The 21835-nt window shown below is 34.0% G+C and overlaps 1 protein-coding gene across 1 annotated transcript; it reads left to right on the top strand.

Moving 5' to 3' along the window:
- Positions 1-5786: 5786 nt before the first annotated feature.
- Positions 5787-17131, top strand: grxcr1a (glutaredoxin and cysteine rich domain containing 1 a). The gene is made up of 4 exons (XM_056472265.1): positions 5787-6248; positions 11051-11301; positions 14588-14653; positions 16908-17131. Exons 1-4 carry the CDS (start codon positions 5855-5857, stop codon positions 17085-17087), a joined length of 891 nt encoding a protein of 296 aa, XP_056328240.1. The 5' UTR covers positions 5787-5854; the 3' UTR covers positions 17088-17131.
- The last annotated feature ends 4704 nt before the right edge of the window (positions 17132-21835 follow it).

Genomic DNA, 21835 nt, shown 5'->3' with positions numbered 1-21835 from the left:
AAATATTACAAACATAAACATTAGGTGAGCAGGTTACATTGTAACCGTGTGTCAACACACTACGTGAAGAGATACGCAGTGGCTGTTTGCAGCAGACGAAACATGACAGGAAATTAAATATTGCCATTCGGAAGCACAGAATATGCACTCACTCACACACGAAATGGTAAGGTTTATAATCTATGGAGAGAGATTAGACTCAATATTAATTCACGCAAAAGACACGATGTACACATGCGTAGCCAAATTCACGTACGTAAAATATTTATTTATACTTACAAAAACAATTCACATGCACAAAATAAAAATACATTTTCATAAAATACGTTTCACAAATGCAAAACACCATTTGCAAATATATAAGAGCGTACAAAAAGTTTTGAATGTTTAAAATTCACGAGTTCATCCTGAATGAGAATGTGCAAATCCTCTCTCACGTACGACTCACCCTGAATACGAGTGTGTGCATTTTTGAGACTTTCCTGTCAGCACACACCTCCCACGTGAGTCACTCGTGCCCTGTAGCCAATAAGATGCGAGCTTACTTTTCAACCAATCACAACCAATCACAACTCACCATTTGCGCAGTCTGACTTAATTAACGGAGATGATCCTCTAAGAAGAAGAATACTCCTCTATTTAGCATGGCAGGTGAAGAGCGGGATGCGCGGGTAAGTGGTTACTTGATTTCTATAGTGGTTTATGTATGCAAAGATTAAGTATCAAACGTTTGTTAAAGCAATGGCTGCTGTTGTTTATAATGTAAACTTTATAACGTAAATTAAGATCATCTCCGTTAATTAAGTCAGACTGCGCAAATGGTGAGTTGTGATTGGTTGTGATTGGTTGAACAGTACGCTCGCATCTTATTGGCTACAGGGCACGAGTGACTCACGTGGGAGGTGTGTGCTGACAGGAAAGTCTCAAAAATGCACACACTCGTATTCAGGGTGAGTCGTACGTGAGAGAGGATTTGCACATTCTCATTCAGGATGAACTCGTGAATTTTAAACATTTAAAACTTTTTGTACACTCTTATATATTTGCAAATGGTGTTTTGCATTTGTGAAACGTATTTTATGAAAATGTATTTTTATTTTGTGCATGTGAATTGTTTTTGTAAGTATAAATAAATATTTTACGTACGTGAATTTGGCTACGCATGTGTACATCGTGTCTTTTGCGTGAATTATTATTGAGTCTAATCTCTCTCCATAATAATCTATTTAATGCATATGAACCCTCTTTAACATTATTAAATGTACATGCTGAATCACTGATTACTGTTTAGTTCTAAAGTTCAATTTCAGACGGTTTATTTTATTGTCAAGATCTGAGGTGAACTATCTGCTGCTGCGTTCAGTAGTATGGCAATAAATGTCATGTCAAATGGCATTCAAACTCACATCATTAGCATTTAACACTGAATAAAGCACATGAGGTGTACCTGAGGTGATCATTGTCAGTTTTCTGTTGTTCAGCTGTGAGAAATAGAAACCGTTTCTAATATATCAATTCAAGCTATTGATTAGGACAAAAACTAAATTTAATACAGGAAATATTCCTTATATCGGGTGCCGTTGCTTTTATTTAGAACACGATTTAAACCACTGGCTCCTGTCCTCAATCTGGCAACCTATGCTTGCATTTGTTTTGATTCAAGAGTGCAATACCTAGTTCAACCACTGGGTGTCAAACTTACATACTGCACCTTTAAAAAACATGACGGTGAAACACAAACGCGGTTATGAATGTATTCAAATATGTGCTTGTTTGTTGTAAAAATTCTTAATAATGACAAAAAATACTAATTTGTGCATCTCCTGACTCACGTGTGCAGCCATATGCTGCCGTTGTAGATGGTGTATTCGGGGAAATTTCCGTACCGTTTGATTTTGAGTGTGGTTCTGGAAAATCTCAATTTCAAGGGCTATCTAGCCCCTCCCCTTAGCCCTACGCCTACTAGCTAAAGAGAATTGGGCAAGGGGAAGGGCTAGAATTGGGATTGGGCCTTTGACTGGCATTTTCCCTTTGTAGTGTCATCAGAGAGGGAAAGCCCCGACCATTAGTGACGATCTCTCCCTCGTTAGCATAGGATGTCAGTCTTGTTTTTGAATCTGCCACTATGCTTACACAGATGCATTTGTGGCCCTGCCCTCTTTTGAAAAGAGCACAATCTCATTTAAATTTAAAGCAACAGTCACCAAAAACAGCACAATCAGGATCAAAGCCTAAAAGGGTCAGTTTCAAAAAGTTATAAAACATTATCTGTGTGGTATTTTGAGCTGAAACTTCACTTACACACTCTAGGGGCATCAGAGACTTATTTTACATCTTGTAAAAAGAGGCACCGTACAATCCCCTTTAATGTTTGTTTGGATTAATCTGTCAATGAATCTTCTTTATGATCTTTGTGAGCAGGGATGCTTCAGAATGAATAAGATATTTTAAAAATTGTCAAATTATCACATTCGTGAAAACACTTTTTTACCATGTGTTGATACATTTTATGCTAAAAGGTTTGGGTGGGACATTTTGTCCTTGATGGTCTACAGCAGGGGTGCCCAACCTTTTTCTTATGAAGGACCAAAAACCCATGGGCCCTACCTTGGGCATCTCAGGTCTACAGGCACTAATTATTTTCTGACTGCACACACTGTTTAAAGAGTTGCTTCTGTAAGACATATTTGGCAACATTTGATTAGACACAAATCTGTATAGTGAGCAACTGGGTCAAATAGATGACTTCAAAGCTAACTGACAGGGCTGAAAAATATAAAGAGGTCTTTCCTGTACTAGAACACTCTGAATACAGACAGAGAAAGTGATAGTCTATAAACAGCTCTTTTATAGATATTTAGCACATTTCTCTTAGCTGTGAAATAAGATGTGTTCAAGTGATGTCAGAAGCGACTGAACACAAATGAGTCCTAATTATGGATTTTCTTTATGCCCTGAGTTTTCAAAATGGGAATTATGAGCCAATTAGGGTCTTTATTTTTCCAAATTTACATAATGATCCAATCTACAGCAAACAGACATTAAACAGCAAAATACTAATCTTTTAAATGCAGAATTAGTTCATCTGAAGCAGCAAAGGGACATTTTTTGCATAAACTCGACACTGTAAGTACATTGCCAAATAATTTTATGTGAGTACTTGCAGTCTTACGGGCTTACAATTCTGCAGTGTTGCAGGCACAGAGCAGCTGATGTTACCTGCAGCCCCACTGGAGGGCGATTGGGTGCAAATGGCATCAAACGACAGCTGAGCTCCATTTCCGCTCATGCTGGAGCACAGCAGGTGTGTGCATGCAGATCTAATGTAATGTTCTAAGTGGCTTCAAACGGCAGAACATTGAGAAAGATGAATAGGGAATCAGAAGTGCCAAAAATAGCTAGGAAAAGTCCTTGTCTTGCTGAAAAGAAACCATGAAAGATTCTAACTCTAACACCTTCCAGCTTTAGATGTTAAATCAAATAAAACAAGTGCTCAGATTATAAACTGTAAAAAGCAATTAGTTACTTTACTTTAAAAGTGAGTGAATGTGTTGCCTTATGTGCGACATATTTACTTTAAAAAGTGAGTAAACCCTTTATAACTTGGAACTATTGAGTTGATGACTTATTATTTTTATAATTATGGTTTACTCTTTTTTTAATGTAAATAAATGTTAAAAGCAATGAGTTAACTCACTTTAGGTCAACTATTAGCTTTTTACAGTGCACAGTTCCACACAATTCATTCATGTTGTCCCAACACAAATATATTAAGTTAGATTAATATTGTTTTTACTAATTTAAGTGGACTGAACATAAATTAATTATGTTGTCCTTAAAAAACCCTTGAGAATTGTGTTGATTCAGCTCATTTTAAATAAGTAGTTTTAAGAAGCGGCAAAAATAATTATTTTGGCGATGTAAATATTGTACAGTCGCGCCAATAAAACAATTTAGAATTTGATAAATGACAAGCATGACTTCTGAAGTGAAGGAGCTGATTATATTTCTTTGCCTGAGTGTCATTGCAATAACATATATACTGGTAAAAAACATTTAATCAATCAGACTGCATAAAACTATCTACAAAACTGATTTTAGAAGCATTCAGTGTTTAATTTAATGTTTCAAATAACTAGTGAAAATAAAATGTTAAAGGTATGGGTGAAAAAATATTCAGTTGCCATTGAGTTTAAAAGTGTATGCAAAACCAAACATATACTTATTCTGACCAGCACATGTTAAAAGAATAAGGCATCATACCAAATTTTATAACATTAAATTTGAATCGTCCAGTGGAGAAGTGTAAATATGACAAATTATTGTATATTTTGGGGCTGCACTGTGATAACAATCTATGTCATGAACTGATTCTTGGTAGCCTATATTGGCTATTTCAATGTGGTCATGTCACTGGCCCATGAACATTTCCTGCTTCTAAGTAAACTATTTCATAACTGTAACAGGAGGCAATTCAATCATAACATTATTTATCAATAAGTGTGTTTGTTTGGGGGGGGGGGGGGGGGGGGGTTCTCGGAAGCTATAGAAATTAAAAATGTAAAACAGGAAATACGTTGGGACCATTGTTTTTGTTAATATCCCTCAAAATAGTCTATAACCAATTTTTATGAATGATATTTGAGTGCATGACTTCTAAATTAATAAATGTATGATAGTAAATTTTTTTTGGCCTAAATAAATACGTCAATAAAGATTAAATCAAAATGAATAATACAAAACAGGATTAACAGGACACATTTTAAAATCTGTATTTCTTTCTACTGTGAAACTTACTGTGTGTGTAGTTCTGGTATTGTATAAGTATACACATGTTGTATAATGGCATGGGTAGGCCCACACGGAATCTGCGCGCGCAGAATTCCGCAGATTTTCCGCAGATTTCCGCTGAATTCGGCAGATTTTAGCCCAGCATTAATTCTGTTTATTTACTTGAGTAAATGTGTGTAAATCTATATTTATTTTTATATTTATATATATATATTTTTTTTTATTAATTACAGTAATATTATTGACTAATGCGAAAATGTTTATCTGATTTATGTACAATGCAGTTTGTTAAGTAATATTATCTTTCTTTTAGTAGAGATATTATATGAGAGACTTGATTTGTTTACCAAATAAAGTGAATCTACTTCGCATTTTAAACATTAAATAAAATGAAATTTATATATTTTAATGCAGATTCCGTCTGGCCCTAGGTATAACCTATTACAATGTTGAGGTGGTTTTTAAGACATGACGTTTTCTCATATTAAAAACTGTTAAAATCCTACTTAACAGGCATTTTTTATATTCAAAATTTGTTTCCTACAAGGATTGGATTTAGGGGTAGGGTTAGGGTAAGGTGATATAATAATACATAATGCCAATGGAGAGCCCTCATAAACCACTAAAACAAGTGTGTGTGTGTTTATCTATACAATGGAGACCAATGGGTTGCATATTGTTTGTTTCGTACACCAGGTTTGGAATGTCATCGGTGTAAGTAAATGACAGAAGTTTGTCCTTTAACACCTAAAACTTGCAAAGAACTTCCAGTCTATGAGTCAAGGCTAGAAAAAAATCTATGGCAAGATAAATTATTTAAAAACACTATCAGTTTCTTCATGGTCGGTGTTCTCGGTAGCCATGGCAAGACCACATGCATTATTAACATGTGCAGGAACAGTGGTGGCGAAGCTGACGGTACTGCACAGATCAGCCTCTATCCGGCTCTGGAGTTCAAGGGAATTATGGAGCAATCCTGGGGCTAATCATGCCTAATGACAACAAACAGAGAGATTAAAAAAAACAAATCACCTTTTCTATTTGGACCATGTAAGTCAACGCAATGGAGGAGGCTTTGCTGACACCGGAGGATGGGAAGAGGCAGAAGCGGGTGAGATTCCGGGTGGCCTCAGGAAACAGCGGGCGGGTTTTGAAGGAGATCTTTAAGGATGAAGGCCCGACTGACTCTCTGGATTCAGACTGCACCAGCAGCTCTGAGGCTGACCGGGCCAGCACTCCATCCACCAGCGGGGAGCTCAACGGACACCTGTGCGGACTCCTGGGCTCGGAGCTGGATGACAGTGGGAGTGAACCTGATGATTTACTCATGTTTGCTGGAGGAAGAGACAAAGTGTTGAGCACCAAACGAGTCAATATCCTCAGTAAAAATGGGACGGTTCGAGGAGTCAAACACAAAGTCAGCGCAGGCCAAATACTCTTTGATAACTTGGCTAAAAACAATGGGGTAAGTCACATCAATTGTGAAAATCTTGAATATTTGCACTGGCATGTTGTTACCCAACACTGGGTCAATTATATGCTTTAATCGTTGGTTAAAAGGGTATAAAACAAAAAACCAACCCCCAAAAAAACTAACCCAACATTGGGTTTGTCCCAATCCTCAGTAAAAACAGGACAGTACCAGAAGTCAAGCACAAAGTCAGCGCAGGCCATTCTTTAATAACTTGGCTAAAAACAATGGGGTAAGTCACAAAGCATTGTGAATATCTTTAATATTTGCACTGACATGTTGTATCCAAACGTTGGGTCAAATATATGGAGAAAACCAATTGTTGGGTTAAAAAAAGACATTGTGTTTGCCCCAATCCTCAGTAAAAATGGGATGGTGTGAGGAAAGCACAAAGTCAGCACAGGACAAATATTCTTTGAAAACTTGGTGTAAGTCACTTTAAGAGTTTCCAAGCATCATAACAATATTCAATATTTGCACTGGCATGTTTTAACCCAATGTTGGGTCAAATATATGGAGAAAAACAATTGTTGCATTAAAAAGAGTAAAAAACAAACAAAAAGCAAACTCAACATTGAGTTTGTGCCAATCTTTAGTAAAAAAGGGGACAGTTTGGCGAAAAAAATGAACAGTTTGGTAAAATATATTAAGAATCATGGAGTTAAAAAGAGTATTAAAAACAACAACAACAAAAAAAATGAACCCAACAATGGGTTTTTTCCCAATCCTCAGTAAGAAGGATTTTGAGGAGTCAAGCACAAAGTCAGCGCAGGCCAAATACTCTTTGATAACTTGGCCAAAAACAGTAAGTCAGGGTTTTCAAGCATCCTCAAAACCTTTAATATTTGCACTGGCATGTTGTAACCCAATGCTGGGTTAAATATATGGAGAAAACCAGTCAGTGGGATAAAAAGAGTAAAAACAAATTAACCCAACATTGGGTTTGTCCCAATCTTCAGTAAAAAGCGGACGGTTCGAGGAGTTTAGCACAAAGTCAGCACAGGCCAAATACTCTTTGTTAACTTGGCTAAAAACAATGGGGTAGATCACTTTAGGGTTTTTCAAGCATCGTGAAAATCTAATACGTGCACTGGCATGTTGTAACCCAACATTAGGCCAAATATGTAAAGAAAACCAAACCAAAAAGAGTACAAAAAAAACAAAAAAACAAAACAAAACGAACAACATTGGGTTTGTCCATTTGACCCAACACTGGATTACATGAATCCATAATTTTTTTAATTGTGCCATCAGTGCATGTTAACACTATGAAAAATGTACTTTTAATCAACAATCAGTCAGTCAAAAGCTTTGAGATGTTTCTCATGTCCTCAGGAGGGTCAGAGTCTCTTTTTACAGAGTCTGTTCTCTTCTCTCAGGCTTTGGCCAGACAATCGAGAAGTCCCACTGAGTGAGATCACTGAACAATTAAAGATTAATGGTGCATTTCTTTAAGTGTTTAGGCTGAGCTAATCATCTTAATGTATTCTCAGGACCTCTGTTTTGTAGTTCAGGACTAAAACAGTTGCTGAAAGCTTATGTCTGATATCAGATGTAACTCTATAGGCCTACTTTTTTTTTTAACCGAGGATAAATAGTAATGAGTGGACTTTAAGATAGCCAATGAAAACTGCTTCCTTATATATTTAAATATTAAGAGATTAAATGTTAATGACAATGTTTGTTAGACAACCATCGAGCACAAAAAGGACATGGGGATGCAAAATAAAAAACAAACAAACAATTTTTGTGGTCCACTAAAGAAACTAAACTAAAGTAACCAGTTTCTTGCTGTAAATTTTATTGTCGAAATATTGTGAAATAATATTGTGAAATATTGTTTTCCCCTCAATTTCATTATTTCCATCACACATTTTCACAGGTTTTTGGATAATGCAATGTTTTTTAGAGGACCACAAAAATATTCATGAATAGACACAAAAATATTTTAATATAGTTTTTCATTACCATATGTACCCTTAGGCTACATAAGCAGCCTGAGCAAAGACACAATTGTTTTTATTGCATAATGACAATATATATGGCGTACAGTGCTCAGCATAAATATGTACACCTAAATGAGTTTCAACAAATTTTTTGTTTGTTTGCTTCTCCTGATTTTTGCTGTTTTTGAAAATTTGATTTAATATTTTTTACCCTAACACATAAATTTGGGCTACTAATTTTTAAACCATTATTGTAAGTTATTTTGTTAGTTTAGCTCCAGCTTTGGCTTCAGTACTTACTAAACAAACTAATGTATATGCACAAATATTTGTAAAGCATCCTATAGAAAATATTATTTTAAATGAGAGACTTGTGGGGCTGTACTCATAAATGCTGAGCACTGTATATATACATATTTATACGTATGTGTGTGTGTGTGTTTATATATATATATGTATATATATACAAAAATAAACGTCCTCAAACTCAATTTAAAAAAGAGGTTTATATACACAGACAATTTACTGTTGTTACACTGAAAGATGTTTTAGTCTTGTGTAATTTATGATAAAAATGCATGATAGTCATTCATTATATATACAAAAACACAACTTGTATTAAATTATTAATGGCAGTGAGGGTAAAAACACCTGTAATTACTTGAGAACTTGACTTGACCTTGGCATCAGCTGGGGTCAAGTTCATCAGTTCTGAGAACAGTTTTAGCATTATCTGTTTGGGGATAACATTTTTTTCTAGTAGTTTGAAAATCACATATTTAATTCAGACACTCAGACAGTCCTAAAGTCCTCAATATAATTCAATATCAGATCAAATTCAATTCAGTTCAGTTCAAAGTGCCTTTCCAAATGCATGACATTGAAATATTAGTTTATTAATGATTGTTTAACAGGCAATGCAGATTGAAAAGTTGTCAGATTGGTATTCAAATCTCTATATTTTGATATCAGTAATCTGCTTTATACTTAAATTTATACTTATACAAATTTACCATTTGACACGTGTACAGTACATCATTAACTTTTAGTGTATTTGATGAAAGGGCATTTTCAAGGATTAAAAGTTAAAAGCATTAAAATGTGACCAGCTTTAATTAATTTTGGTTACTTTTGAAATTGTGCCATAAAATAATATTTTATATCACACATTTCATCATGATTTACAGAAGACCACTACTAAAATGTCAATAATGTATATAAACATTGTCAGTCATATTATTAGGAACAGTGATCAGTTGATAAATTATTAAGACATTAATTTATTATCTGTTTTAAACATTTAAAATATTTTAATATTTGGTATGACTGCTTATTCTTTTATATTTCTAATCCATGTCAGAATAAGTGTTGTTTCATTTTTGCATAAACATATCTGTTACACTAAATGAAGATTGGAAATAATTCAGTCATATTATGCTGAATATTATTCACAAATTATTAGAAACATTAATGTAGGAGCAAATATTGGATTGAAAATGCTTTGTAAGTATATAAAGTTACTTTTAACCATTTCTAGGGCACTCACTGAAATACCCAATGAAAAAAAACCTGGAATGTTACTAGGGGTTATTACAAGACTTTTTAACTTTTATGAATAATTAGATTATATAATCAATGTAATGTAAGTTACACAGTTAACAATTTCCTGTGGAATCTACAGTAACTTACTGCAAATCAATTACAGCAAAGATACTATATTAACATTTACAACACCATTTATCTTGCTTTATATGTGTTTTCAGTAGATATTTTATCTTTACTGTAAAACATACAGTAATTTTCACAGTAACTTACTGGCAGCAATTCGCCAGCAACTTACTGTAAATCAATTACGGCAAAAATTCTGTATTTACATTTACAGCACCGTTTATCTGGATTTATATGTTTTTTAGTATCTATTTTATCTTTACTGTAAAATATACAGTAATTTTAACAGTAAATTACTGGCAGCAGTTTGCCAGTAACTTATTGTACTGTAACTCAATTACAGCAAAAATACTGTATTTACATTTACAGAGACGTTTGTCTGGATTGAATTGTTTTTAAATATCTATACTATCTTTACTGTAAAATATACAGTAATTTTAACAGTAAATTACTGGCAGCAGTTTGCCAGTAACTTATTGTACTGTAACTCAATTACAGCAAAAATACTGTATTTACATTAACAGCACTGTTTATCTTGCTTTATTTGTATTTTCAGTGTCTATTTTATCTTTACTGTAAAATGTACAGTAATTGTCACAATGCAACTTTAAAATACAGTGACATACTGCATCACTGTCCTACAGCAAAATACAGTTACAGTTAAATACTGTGTAGTTTAGAAAATTTGTTAACAGTGTACCTTTATATATGGTTCTTGAAATCAAATTGAATCTAATGTGGGCAATTATTATTATTATTAGTAGTACATTTATACCTCAACTAGAAACATTTGAGTTGCATGTAAAATCACATAAACCAAACTGTTAATGCTACAGTTGCATAAGACAGTTCCAGGTCCATCCTCTCATCTCACTTCTACAAGTGTGAAGGTTGAGTCTATTTCTGTTCTTTTCAAAGAAAGAAAAAAAAGCCCATTTTCACACTTCATGAGAGCTGCTTTTCTAAGAAAGCACACTGAAGGTCAATCTCAAGAACACTGACTCACAAAATCAATACATGCTGTTCAGCTGCTGCCTCATATTACCTGCTGCAAACCCTGGACAAATACACACTTTGAAGACTAATCGTTTTGCTTTTCGCTTGCAGTTGAAACAGCATTATTAAAAATCAGAATGTTTTATTATCGTTTGTCTAACACAAGTGTTTTCATTTCTTGTCTCTCAGCCAGAATTGACTCTAGAGTTCGGCCGAATCGTCATCTACACCACCAGTTTTCGAGTGGTCAGGACTACATTCGAGCGGTGCGAGTTAGTGCGCAAGATCTTCCAGAACCACAGGGTGAAGTTCATGGAGAAGAACATTGCTTTGGACAGTGAATATGGGAAGGAGCTGGAGACTCGCTGCAAACGAGTGGGTGAACCTCCCTCGCTGCCTGTGGTCTTCATTGATGGACACTACCTAGGGGTCAGTGCGCAAACTACGCACTTGTCGTGACCTATGCATTATTGTTTCTGGGTCCAAGCCTCTATTGATTTGAATAGAAAAGGCTTAATAGTCATTTATGATCACTGTTTAGTCATAACACACATTACGGAGTCTTCTAAAACATGGCAGGAATCAAAAAGTAAAATTCAATACCTTTTAAGAACTTTTAAGACACTTTCCATACATTTTAAGACCTCATAAGTTTGAAACTTTAGGTTTCAACAGGTAACATTGCTGATTTTTAAACTTAGATATTAGATATTAGTAGATATTTGAAAACTGATAGTAAGAAACTAATCCCAGTGTTTGCTCTAGGATTTTTTTCCAGCTGTGGTGGCAGGTCTTTTACACAGATTTTTCAATGACAAATGTGAGCGCAGTATTAAAAGTCGAGGCTCCATTTATATAATACAAGCATGCGAATCTCTTTGCTTGCGCACCGATTTCCTCTGTCCGTGCACAGAACTTTCACAACCTCAATAATACGCTGCTCAATTGCAGATTTTCTTGTGCACTCTCAAATAAACGCTGCTGAAGTGTGATCTCCACCATTTATTAGATTTGCTAGGAATATTTATGAATGTCTCCAATAGACCTACAGAGTGGCATTAATGGATCCTGAATTAAAGTGAAATGGCTATAAACTCCAGCAAGATAAAGTCATTGTATGCAGAGCCATAGACCTTTATCCATGGTTTCCGCGCTACATTCATTCTTCCATGGCGGGGCGCCACGCCAAGATTCATCCCGCCACGGCTACATTACAGCTTCTCATTCAAAACATTCAATTTTTTTAATAGCGGGTGATAATCGCACCAAAACACATTAAAGGGAAGTGAATTATAACAGCACAAACTTTTCTGTAACCATAGTAGTGCTGTACCAGGTGCGTGAGGCAAGCAAACCCGACGTATAGCCGTTTTACTTTACTTCAGAACGCATTAAGACCAGAGGCATTCATAAATATTCCTAGCAAATCTAATAAATGCTGGAGACATACCCATTACATAAACGCACTAAATCGTACTTCAGCAGTGTTTATTTGAGAGCGCACAAGAAGATCTGCGCGCTCTTGAAGCGGCTTATATTTGAGGGGGCGTGCAAGAAGTTTTGTGCATGAGCAGAGGAAATCGGCGCCCAAGCAAAGAGATCCGAATGCTCGTAGGCTATTACATAAATGCGATCTCGACTTCTAATACTGCGCTCACGACATTTGTCATTGAAATAACGCCACAGGTAGTTGGTAGATCTGTGTAAAAAAGGCCTGCCGCCACAGCTGGAAAAAATCCTAGAGGAAACACTGTTATCTGTAAAGTATAATAATGGAAACTGTTCATCATAACTGAAAGCTACGTCATGTTTGCTGGCCTAACACATCGCGCAGCCCTGTCAGTCAGTCAGTCAGTCAGTCAGTCAGTCAGTCTGTAACCTTAAAGGGTTAAACAAATAATGCACAGCACTACTACAATCACAGAAAAGTTCGCTCTATTATAAGTCAATTACCTTTTAATACATTTTGGTGCAATTATCACCTGCTATTAAAAAAACAGCACAAACTGAAGGTTTTGAATGAGAAGCTGTAATGTAGCCGTGGCGGGAATGAATTTAGGTGTGGCGCACCACCATGGAAGAATGAATGTAGTGGAAACCATAAATCCTAAACTACATTATTTATATACTGAATAAAAATGCTAATCCAGTAGAGGGCGCCAATAGATTTGCAGATGTAACGGTTTTGCCTGGGTTACTGCAGTAAACAAAGCAGCTTGATGTCAAATCCAGCAGGATATTTATTGATGTTAAAAACGACACTGCACCTCAATATTCTATTTCAAAAACTACATCATACAACTATTCATTGTACAATAAAAATGATACACAATTGCATTTTTTATTACTATTTTTATTACTTTTTAAGGGCTTTACATTACTCTAAATTGATTTATCAATTGTTAGTACAGTTTAAGACCCTGCGGACACCCTGTAAAAAAAATCATGGTCTCATTACAATCTCTGGACTTGCTGCATCCCAGACAGTGATAATTGAGAGATTTTTAAAAGATGAATCACTTTCACAGTGAAGCGCTATGCAGGTAAACCTCACTCCTCTGACCTCTAAAGGTGCTCTAGCAACAGACTCTAGAGGTCATTGTCTTTAGCCTCCTTGTTAGAGCAATCGACTCCCATGCGGAAGGACCCCAGCTAGCAGCAGGTTGGGTGGTGTAGGACCGACAGGGTTACACAAACATTACAGCACACTGTGAGTGTAGGGTATATAAGACTCCTAAAATACTGGGTAAATTTCAAGCACTTTACACAAATTTTCCTTATACTGGAATGACATACACCAAATGTATAATTTACGCTGAACTGAAACAATTGTTAATGTAAAATAATATAAAATGTGATAGGCAACATTTAATTATGTTAATAATTGTTGGTTAACTTATTGTTAAAATTTAAAACCATAACAGAGTTGACATTTTCCACCATTTTGTACTTTAGCTCAAAATGCTAACCAGATAGCTACAACACGCCATTGTCTAAAGTATTTTATGCATGTTCATCATATTATAGTATTGTTTTAATAAGTAATTGAGAAATTCACTGATAAATCACAATAACAGAGTTGACGTAAATAATTTACTATAATCTGCTGTATCCTAAACATTTTGTACAAATTTCCCGCTAGAGGAAGTGACAGCACTTGGAGCCAGTCACATGCTTTTTCAATCAGCACATTACAGATTGTTATGTCTTTTTAAAACCTATGTAACAGAGTTGACCAGCACAAATTGACAGAGACAAAATGTATTTTACTACAGGAACTACAAATAACAGAGAAAATAGATGTTTCATGGAAATGTTTGACTAAAGACACCAAAAAGATGAAAATAAGGTGCAGATATTTTATGACGATTGAAGCTGAATGCATGATTTAGTAGGCTGAGACAGTCAAATATAGGTACTGTATAATGGGAGTCTTTTTCATGACAAAACATTTTTTTTAATTTCTTTTGTTTTATTATTCAAAATAGTTTCATTAAAGTTCTTGTTTTTGAAAAATAATCGGTTTATCTTGGGAGACTCAAAATGTACCAGCAATACTACAATTACCCATAAGTACCCTTTGCTGCATCTGATAAAGCGTTTGGACTCAGAAACGTGTGACATCAGATTTAATAAAGGATTGCTGCATAACCATTTCAAGATTCACCTAATAGTCAAATCTGAATAATCTGATTTGCATGTTTTGCACATTCAGGGTGCAGAGAAAATACTCGCTATGAATGAATTAGGGGAGCTTCAGGATCTCCTCACCAAAATTGAGGTAAATATTGAACATTTTACATCAGTGTAAACCAATAGCCAACATAAATGTTTTTTTGTTTTTTTTACCTTAGAAAGACTCATGAAAAGGTTGTCTCATGAAAAGATAAAAAAAAAAAAAAAAAGATCAAATCTGGACTGGTATATTGTCAGTTTTTTTTCTGTAAAGGAAAACAGAACCAGTGATTATAAAGGTCTATCATTACAGCACCTTAACACCACACTACACCACACACATAAACATGTCAGCTATTATTATTATTTACATTACATTTCTGAATTTGATAGACACAATTTCCTGGTTTCTCAAACATGTAGTAAAGTTAGTAATAACCTATAGTAATATCTAATATCTATAATAAGTTGCTAATTCATATGAATTGGTAAAATCTCAATCAAGTTGGAGGTGAAGCTTCATGCTAACTTATTATTATAATATTTTGTCAAACATTTTCTTATTATTTTTCTAAACTGTATAAATCCATAGTAAATCACCCACTTACATTTTCCTGTAGCATTGGGTTGATAGTTTACACATAGATTCCCATAAAAATATACATACAAATTTAATTAAACTAGAAATTAAAGTCGAAGGTAAACCTCCATGCATATTTATTTAAACTACTTTTCACCATTTTCTTACCATTCACACTGTATAAATCACCACTGTGTGGATAGTTTCCAGAAACTTGGTTGATAATTTACACATATGGTCCTATGAATAATTACAAATGCTTAATAACAAATAAAAAAAATAATAGAAAGTCCAAAAATATAAAAAATATATTTTTTAAAAGAATAATTTTAATAATAATAATAATATAATAAAAATGATTTTAGTACAACACTGGGTTGATAATTTATGCAAGGCAATTTTATTTATACAGCACATTTCATATACATTGGTAATACAAAATGGCTTTGCATAAACAAGAATAAAAGAAACATAAAAGTCTAAGAAATAAAATCAACAAATAATAAAAATGATTAGTGCATATTTACATATATTTAAATGGTGTTTACATAAAATACATTTTACAATACAAGTTGCATACACACATTTTACATATAAGGTCTAGGCATGGGTCAGTATAAGATTTTGACGGTATGATAACCTTGAACAAAAATATCACAGATTCACGGTATTGTGATTACTGCTCCAAAATCAGTTCTTTTTAAATATGTGGGTTAAAATCATTTTTTCCCCTTTGAACACAATATATCTTATGTTAGGAAACATTTCAAATATTTTGGACCAGCAGCTTTTGATGTAGAGGTTCCTTTTCTGCTGAAGATACTGTTGCAGTAAAAACCTTAATAAAATAGTTATGAAAAACATAAAAAACAAACAACAACAACAAAAAACCCCTCACATATACCTTAGGAATGGTATTACAGAAAACTTTGGCGCTTTTAAAACCTTGACTATTTTAAACCACGGTAAACCTTGAAACTGGTTATCGTCCTATATGCCTAATAAGATCCCAGTAATTAAATAATTACAAATGCTTTGAAAATATCAGAAAACCAGTAATTGTAATAGTAAATAGTAGTAATTAATAAATATTAACATAGTAAACAGAATTAAATTCAAATAATATTAATGATTAAAGCCCAATTTGTCATTGTGTATTTACATAAACAGCATGCAGAACAGCACAAATAAGATTGCATTATGCAGTTGAAGTCAGAATTATTAGCCCCCCTGCATATTTTCCCCCCAATTTCTGTTTAACGGAAAGATTTTTTTCAGCACGTTTCTAAACATAATAGTTTTAATAACTTATTTGTAATAACTGATTTATTTTATCTTTGCCATGATGACAGTAAATAATATATTACTAGATATTTTTCAAGATGCTAGTATTCAGATTAAAGTGACGTTTAAAGACTTAACTAGGTTAACTAGCCAAGTTAAGGTAATTAGGCAAATCATTGTATAACAGTGGTTTGTTCTATAGATAATCGAAAAAAATATTGCTTAAGGGGGCTGATAATGTTGACCTTAAATAATTTTAAGAAAAATAAAAACTGCTTTTATTCTAGCCGAAACAAAACAAGTAAGACCTTCTCCAGAAGAAAAAATATTATAGGAAATACTGTGAAAAAATTCCTTGCTCTGTTAAACATCATTTGGGAAATATATGAAAAATTCACACGAGGGCTAACCATTTTGACCAACTACATTATAAATATGCAGAAGCAGAATGTTCAGGTCAGTGTTTTATTCTCTGTATCTGTGTGTGTGTTGGCAGAGGGTTCAGCACCTCGACACATGCCAGACGTGTGGAGGCTTCGCCTTCGTCCCGTGTCCAATGTGCCATGGCAGCAAAATGTCTGTGTTTCGCAACTGCTTCACCGACTCCTTCAAAGCGCTGAAGTGCACAGCATGCAACGAGAACGGACTCCAGCCCTGCTCCAGCTGTTCTCACTAAGGTCCTCTTCAAGTGCCTGCAAACTCCTTGTCAGCACCCCATAAGCCATGTAGAAAACAAAGAACTGCGATTTGTGAATAAACCTTTTTTTTTAATTTAGAAAACTCAATTGCGTGTCTACAGATGTAGTTTGTATCGTATTTGTTATGATTAATTATTACAGCGCAGGGTTTTTGTCACATGCCAACAGATGTCTGGCAACATTGCTCAGTCCGACAGCATGGACACTGTCTGTCACTGTAAATAAATACAGCAATTAATTAAATGAACTAGTGGTTCAGAGAGACATATCATCTTTCTGAGCCCTACGATCTCAGCATGAGCCAAAATTCAAATTGTTATCTGGTGAACATCAGAGCGAGCAGAGCTGTTCCCGATGGAGAAAAGCTCAGGAGTGCCTGGAAAATAAATAAATAAATAAATAAAGGACAAATATGTGCATTTAAAAAAAAAAATACATAATATCATACAAATATTGGGGGAAAAACTAACCTTTTTAAACAAAGAACTTATAATAAGAACGAAAATAATATAAATATTAGTTTTACACAAAATATGCAATAAATGTTATAGTAATGTTGTTAATGTATATACATACATATACAACCACAATACATTTATATTTAATTTAATGTATAATAATTAAACTAAATATAATTATATAATAACAAAAAAAAAAACAAATGAAAGATAGATAGATTTATCCATTCATTTCCAACCAATCAGGGATTTCTCAATATGTATAGTATTTATTCATTCATTTTCTTTTCAGCTAAGTGCCTTTATTAATCCGGGGTCGCCACAGCGGAATGAACCGCCAACTTATCCAGCATGTTTTTACGCAGCGGATGCCCTTCCAGCTGCAACCCATCTCTGGGAAACATCCACACACCCTCATTCACACTCATACACTTTAGACAATTTAGACTACCCAATTCACCTATAGTGCATGTCTATGAACTGTGGGGGTAACCGGAGCACCCGGAGGAAACTCACGCGAACAGGAGAACATGCAAACTCCACACAGAAACGCCAACTGACCCAGCCGAGGCTCAAATCAGTGACCCAGTGAATCTGTGAGGCAACAGCGCTACCTACTGCGCCACTGCGTTGCCTGTATAGTATTTAATTAATACACAATATCATACAAATATTATAAAAAACTTAATTCAATAAAAAATTTATTCATAATTTCAAATAAGAATTCTCACTCTAAATGTCAAAACTTATTTATTTACCAAAACTTCAAATACTAAAAATATTTATTTATCTATAATTGTTTTAAAATATGTAAAGAATTATGCCCTAATTTAAACAAACATCATTAAAAAAAGAAATATTAAATTAATTCCAAGTGTGACAATTTTTAACAAAAATAATTTCACAAAACAAATATGCTCAAATAAATTATTTAAATAAACATTTAAATCTACAAAATTATTTCTGCAAATATATAATTACATTCCAAATATGTAATAACTTCAAGAACGATAAGAATATAAATATTAGTTTTATGCAAAATATCCAATACTTTTTATAGTAATGTTGTTGTTAATGTGTATACATACAAAACCACAATATATTTATATTTAATTAAATGAGGTATAACAATTAAAATATTATTATAATAACAAACAACAAATGAAAAATAGATTCATTCATTTCCAACTAATCAGGTATTTCTCGTTATGTACAGTATTAAATTAATACATAATATCATACAAATATCAATCATACAAACTCAATTCAATCAAAAATTAATGAATAATTTCTACCTTTTTAAATAAAAATTCTCTCTAAATGTCAAAACTTCAATATTAAGAATACTATAATTGTTTTAAAATGCGTAAATTACTTCCTAATTTAAACAAATATCATTTAAAAATAAATATTCGACTCATTCCAAATGTCAACATTTTTTACAAAAATAATTTTACAAAACAAATATGTTGAAATAAAATATTAAAATAAACATTTATCTATATCTACACAATTTATTTGTAAATAATCAGATGTGGATATAATTATATTCCAAATATGTAGTAATTTTAAGAACAATAAGAATATAAATATTAGTTTTATTCAAAATATGTCATAAGTTTTATAGTAATGTTGCTTATGTTGTTGTTAATATATATACATACATAAACTACCGCAATATATATTAAATTAAATAATGTATAATAAATCAAAGTAAATATGTTTGTGTGTTCAAATAATATATGTATATACATGTATATTTATAAAATATGTTTTATTAAAAAAATATTATAACAAAAAACAAATGATAGACAGATAGATAGATAGACAGACGGATAAACAGACAGACAGACGATAGATAGACAAACAGACAGACAGATAAACTGACAGACGATAAGATAGATAGATAAATAGATAGATAGATAGATAGATAGATAGATAGATAGATAGATAGATAGATAGATAGATAGATAGATAGATAGATAGATAGATAAATATTTCAAACACTTACGTTCGATTCATTCCATTCCAACCAATCAGGGATTTCTCGTTATAGTATTTAATTATTCAAACATATGCAGGAATCAGATAGCCTGACATCAAAACATGACCTAATGTCTGTATACAATATCGTTTTCCAGTTCAATTACAGGCCTGATTAACAAAGCTTCACATCTATTAATAATTGAAAGCATGTAAATATAGAGCGTCTCAATGAGAGAAAAATAATGTGCTTGAGGTGGTCAGAAATCCTTCATGAGAGCCGGTCTGATATGGAAGTGTGTCTCTGTGCTTTCATAGCCCTGTACAATGCTGCTTGATTCTGGGTCTACAAGGCAGCATTGTAAAGAGGCTCAAAGCCAAGAGTAAATCATCTGTGCATGATGACTACTGAGGGCACAAAACCCATTGGCTGCGTCTCAAAATCTAGTGAACATCAGGCGCAGCCTCATGATGATGATGTCTAGGTTTTCCAGACACAGCCAATGTCACATTAAGGTTAGCCAAATGACAATACTGACAGGTAAATTAACATATACGTAAAATTGAAGTAACCTTACTGAATTAATAAAGAAGATGATGTGGTCATTAAGAAAATGCTGATAGCGCCACCTATTGGCGTGTTTGTTGTGACAAAACGTCGATAACAATAGAAAAAAAATTCACACGAATATCAAATAGCTATCGACAGTCGATAAACAATTCAAACATGCTGATACGAGATATATATCATGATTTATCAAGATAAAACTCGAATAAAACAATATTTAGATTAATATATTGATATATATTAAACAATATATATAGCAAATATCTGAAATACCGAAATAAAAACGTCAATTTGTCGTGTTTGTGGTTTAACAAACCAAAAACAAGCTAATTAAAAACCGCGCGAAATATACAAAGTCAGATATCACAACACCTCAGTGGACTCGGTGGTTTATTCAACGGCTATATTTAGGAAGAATCTCATCGACAATGTCCGTTTTCTCCTCAATTTATCGAGTAAATATAATCTACATGAATAAAAGTAAAAACACTGTACCTCTTCGGATGAAACGTGAGAGAGAAAAGCGCTGTGGATCCGCGGTGTCTCTACCTTTTCTTCATGATCACCATCACAGATGCGCCACACGTTCCTCATGTCCCTCAGCGGCGGTGACTCAATCCGCAGTGTGCACCCTACATAGACAGCATGAGCGGAAACGGAGTCAAATGCGTACAGATGTTGTCTAGACAGGACGGTCACTAGATTTTGAGACGCGACTTATGTACAATGTCCCCGCTGCTTTAGATTCATCCTGTACACTGAAATCACGGCTGCCATTGACCGTATAGAATCCTATATGATGCTATATTTTAGAGACGCAATAAATACGGTTGTGTTAGTATTTGAAAAAGCCTTTTACCGTTTTAGGTTGAAGTTCATGAGCCAATCAACATTAAAAAGACAGATTTAATGATAGTTTTTAAGAATATGGCAATTATTTTTTATTTGAAGAGATGCACATTACATAATTGGAATACGTTTGTCCACTTGAATGTATAACACACCAAAAATATTGCATATACAATACAAATCATTTGAGGATACAGTAAAAGACTATATTTAGGTATAAAATATGAAATTATGTAGCATGATCACATTTAATTTGATAGATATTTTTAAGTACATGTAAGATTTAGTTCATGTAAGTACAGCATTCACAGCCTTTGCTCAATACTTTGTTGATGCACCTTTGGCAGCAATGACAGCCTCAAGTCTTTTTGAATATGATGCCACAAGCTTGGCACATCTGTCTTTAGGAATTGTTGCCCATTCCTCTTTGCAGTGCCTCTCAAGCTCTATCAGGTTGGATAGGAAGCGACAGTGTACAGTATAGCCATTTTCAGATCTCTCCAGAGATGTTCAATAGGATTTAGGTCTGAGCTCTGGCTGAGCCACTCAAGGACATTCACGAGTTGTTGTGAAGCCACTCCATTGATATTTTGGCAGCGTGCTTTGGGTCATTGTCCTGCTGGAAGATGAACCATGACCCCAGTCTGGGGTCAAAAGCACAGTAAAGCCGATTTTCATTCAGGATGTCTCTGTACATTGCTGCATTCATCTTTCCCTCTATCCTGACTAGTCTTCCAGTTCCTGCTGTTGAAAAACATCACCACAGCATGATGCTGCCACCACCATGCTTCACTGTAAGGATTGGCATTAGCCTGGTGATGAGCGGTGCCTGGCTTTCTCCAAACATAACGCCGGGCATTCACTCCAA

The sequence above is a fragment of the Danio aesculapii genome, chromosome 14, assembly GCF_903798145.1.
Source record: "Danio aesculapii chromosome 14, fDanAes4.1, whole genome shotgun sequence".
Lineage (NCBI taxonomy): Eukaryota > Metazoa > Chordata > Actinopteri > Cypriniformes > Danionidae > Danio > Danio aesculapii.
This window is presented reverse-complemented; position numbering and strand designations above follow the sequence as displayed.

Excerpts from the sequence above, each read along its gene's own strand:
- grxcr1a (XM_056472265.1), top strand. The coding sequence starts at position 5,855 with ATGGAGGAGGCTTTGCTGACACCGGAGGATGGGAAGAGGCAGAAGCGG. Across the intron at positions 11,302-14,587 it reads TTGATGGACACTACCTAGGG|GGTGCAGAGAAAATACTCGC; the intron begins GTCAGTGCGCAA and ends TTGCACATTCAG. Across the intron at positions 14,654-16,907 it reads ATCTCCTCACCAAAATTGAG|AGGGTTCAGCACCTCGACAC; the intron begins GTAAATATTGAA and ends GTGTGTTGGCAG.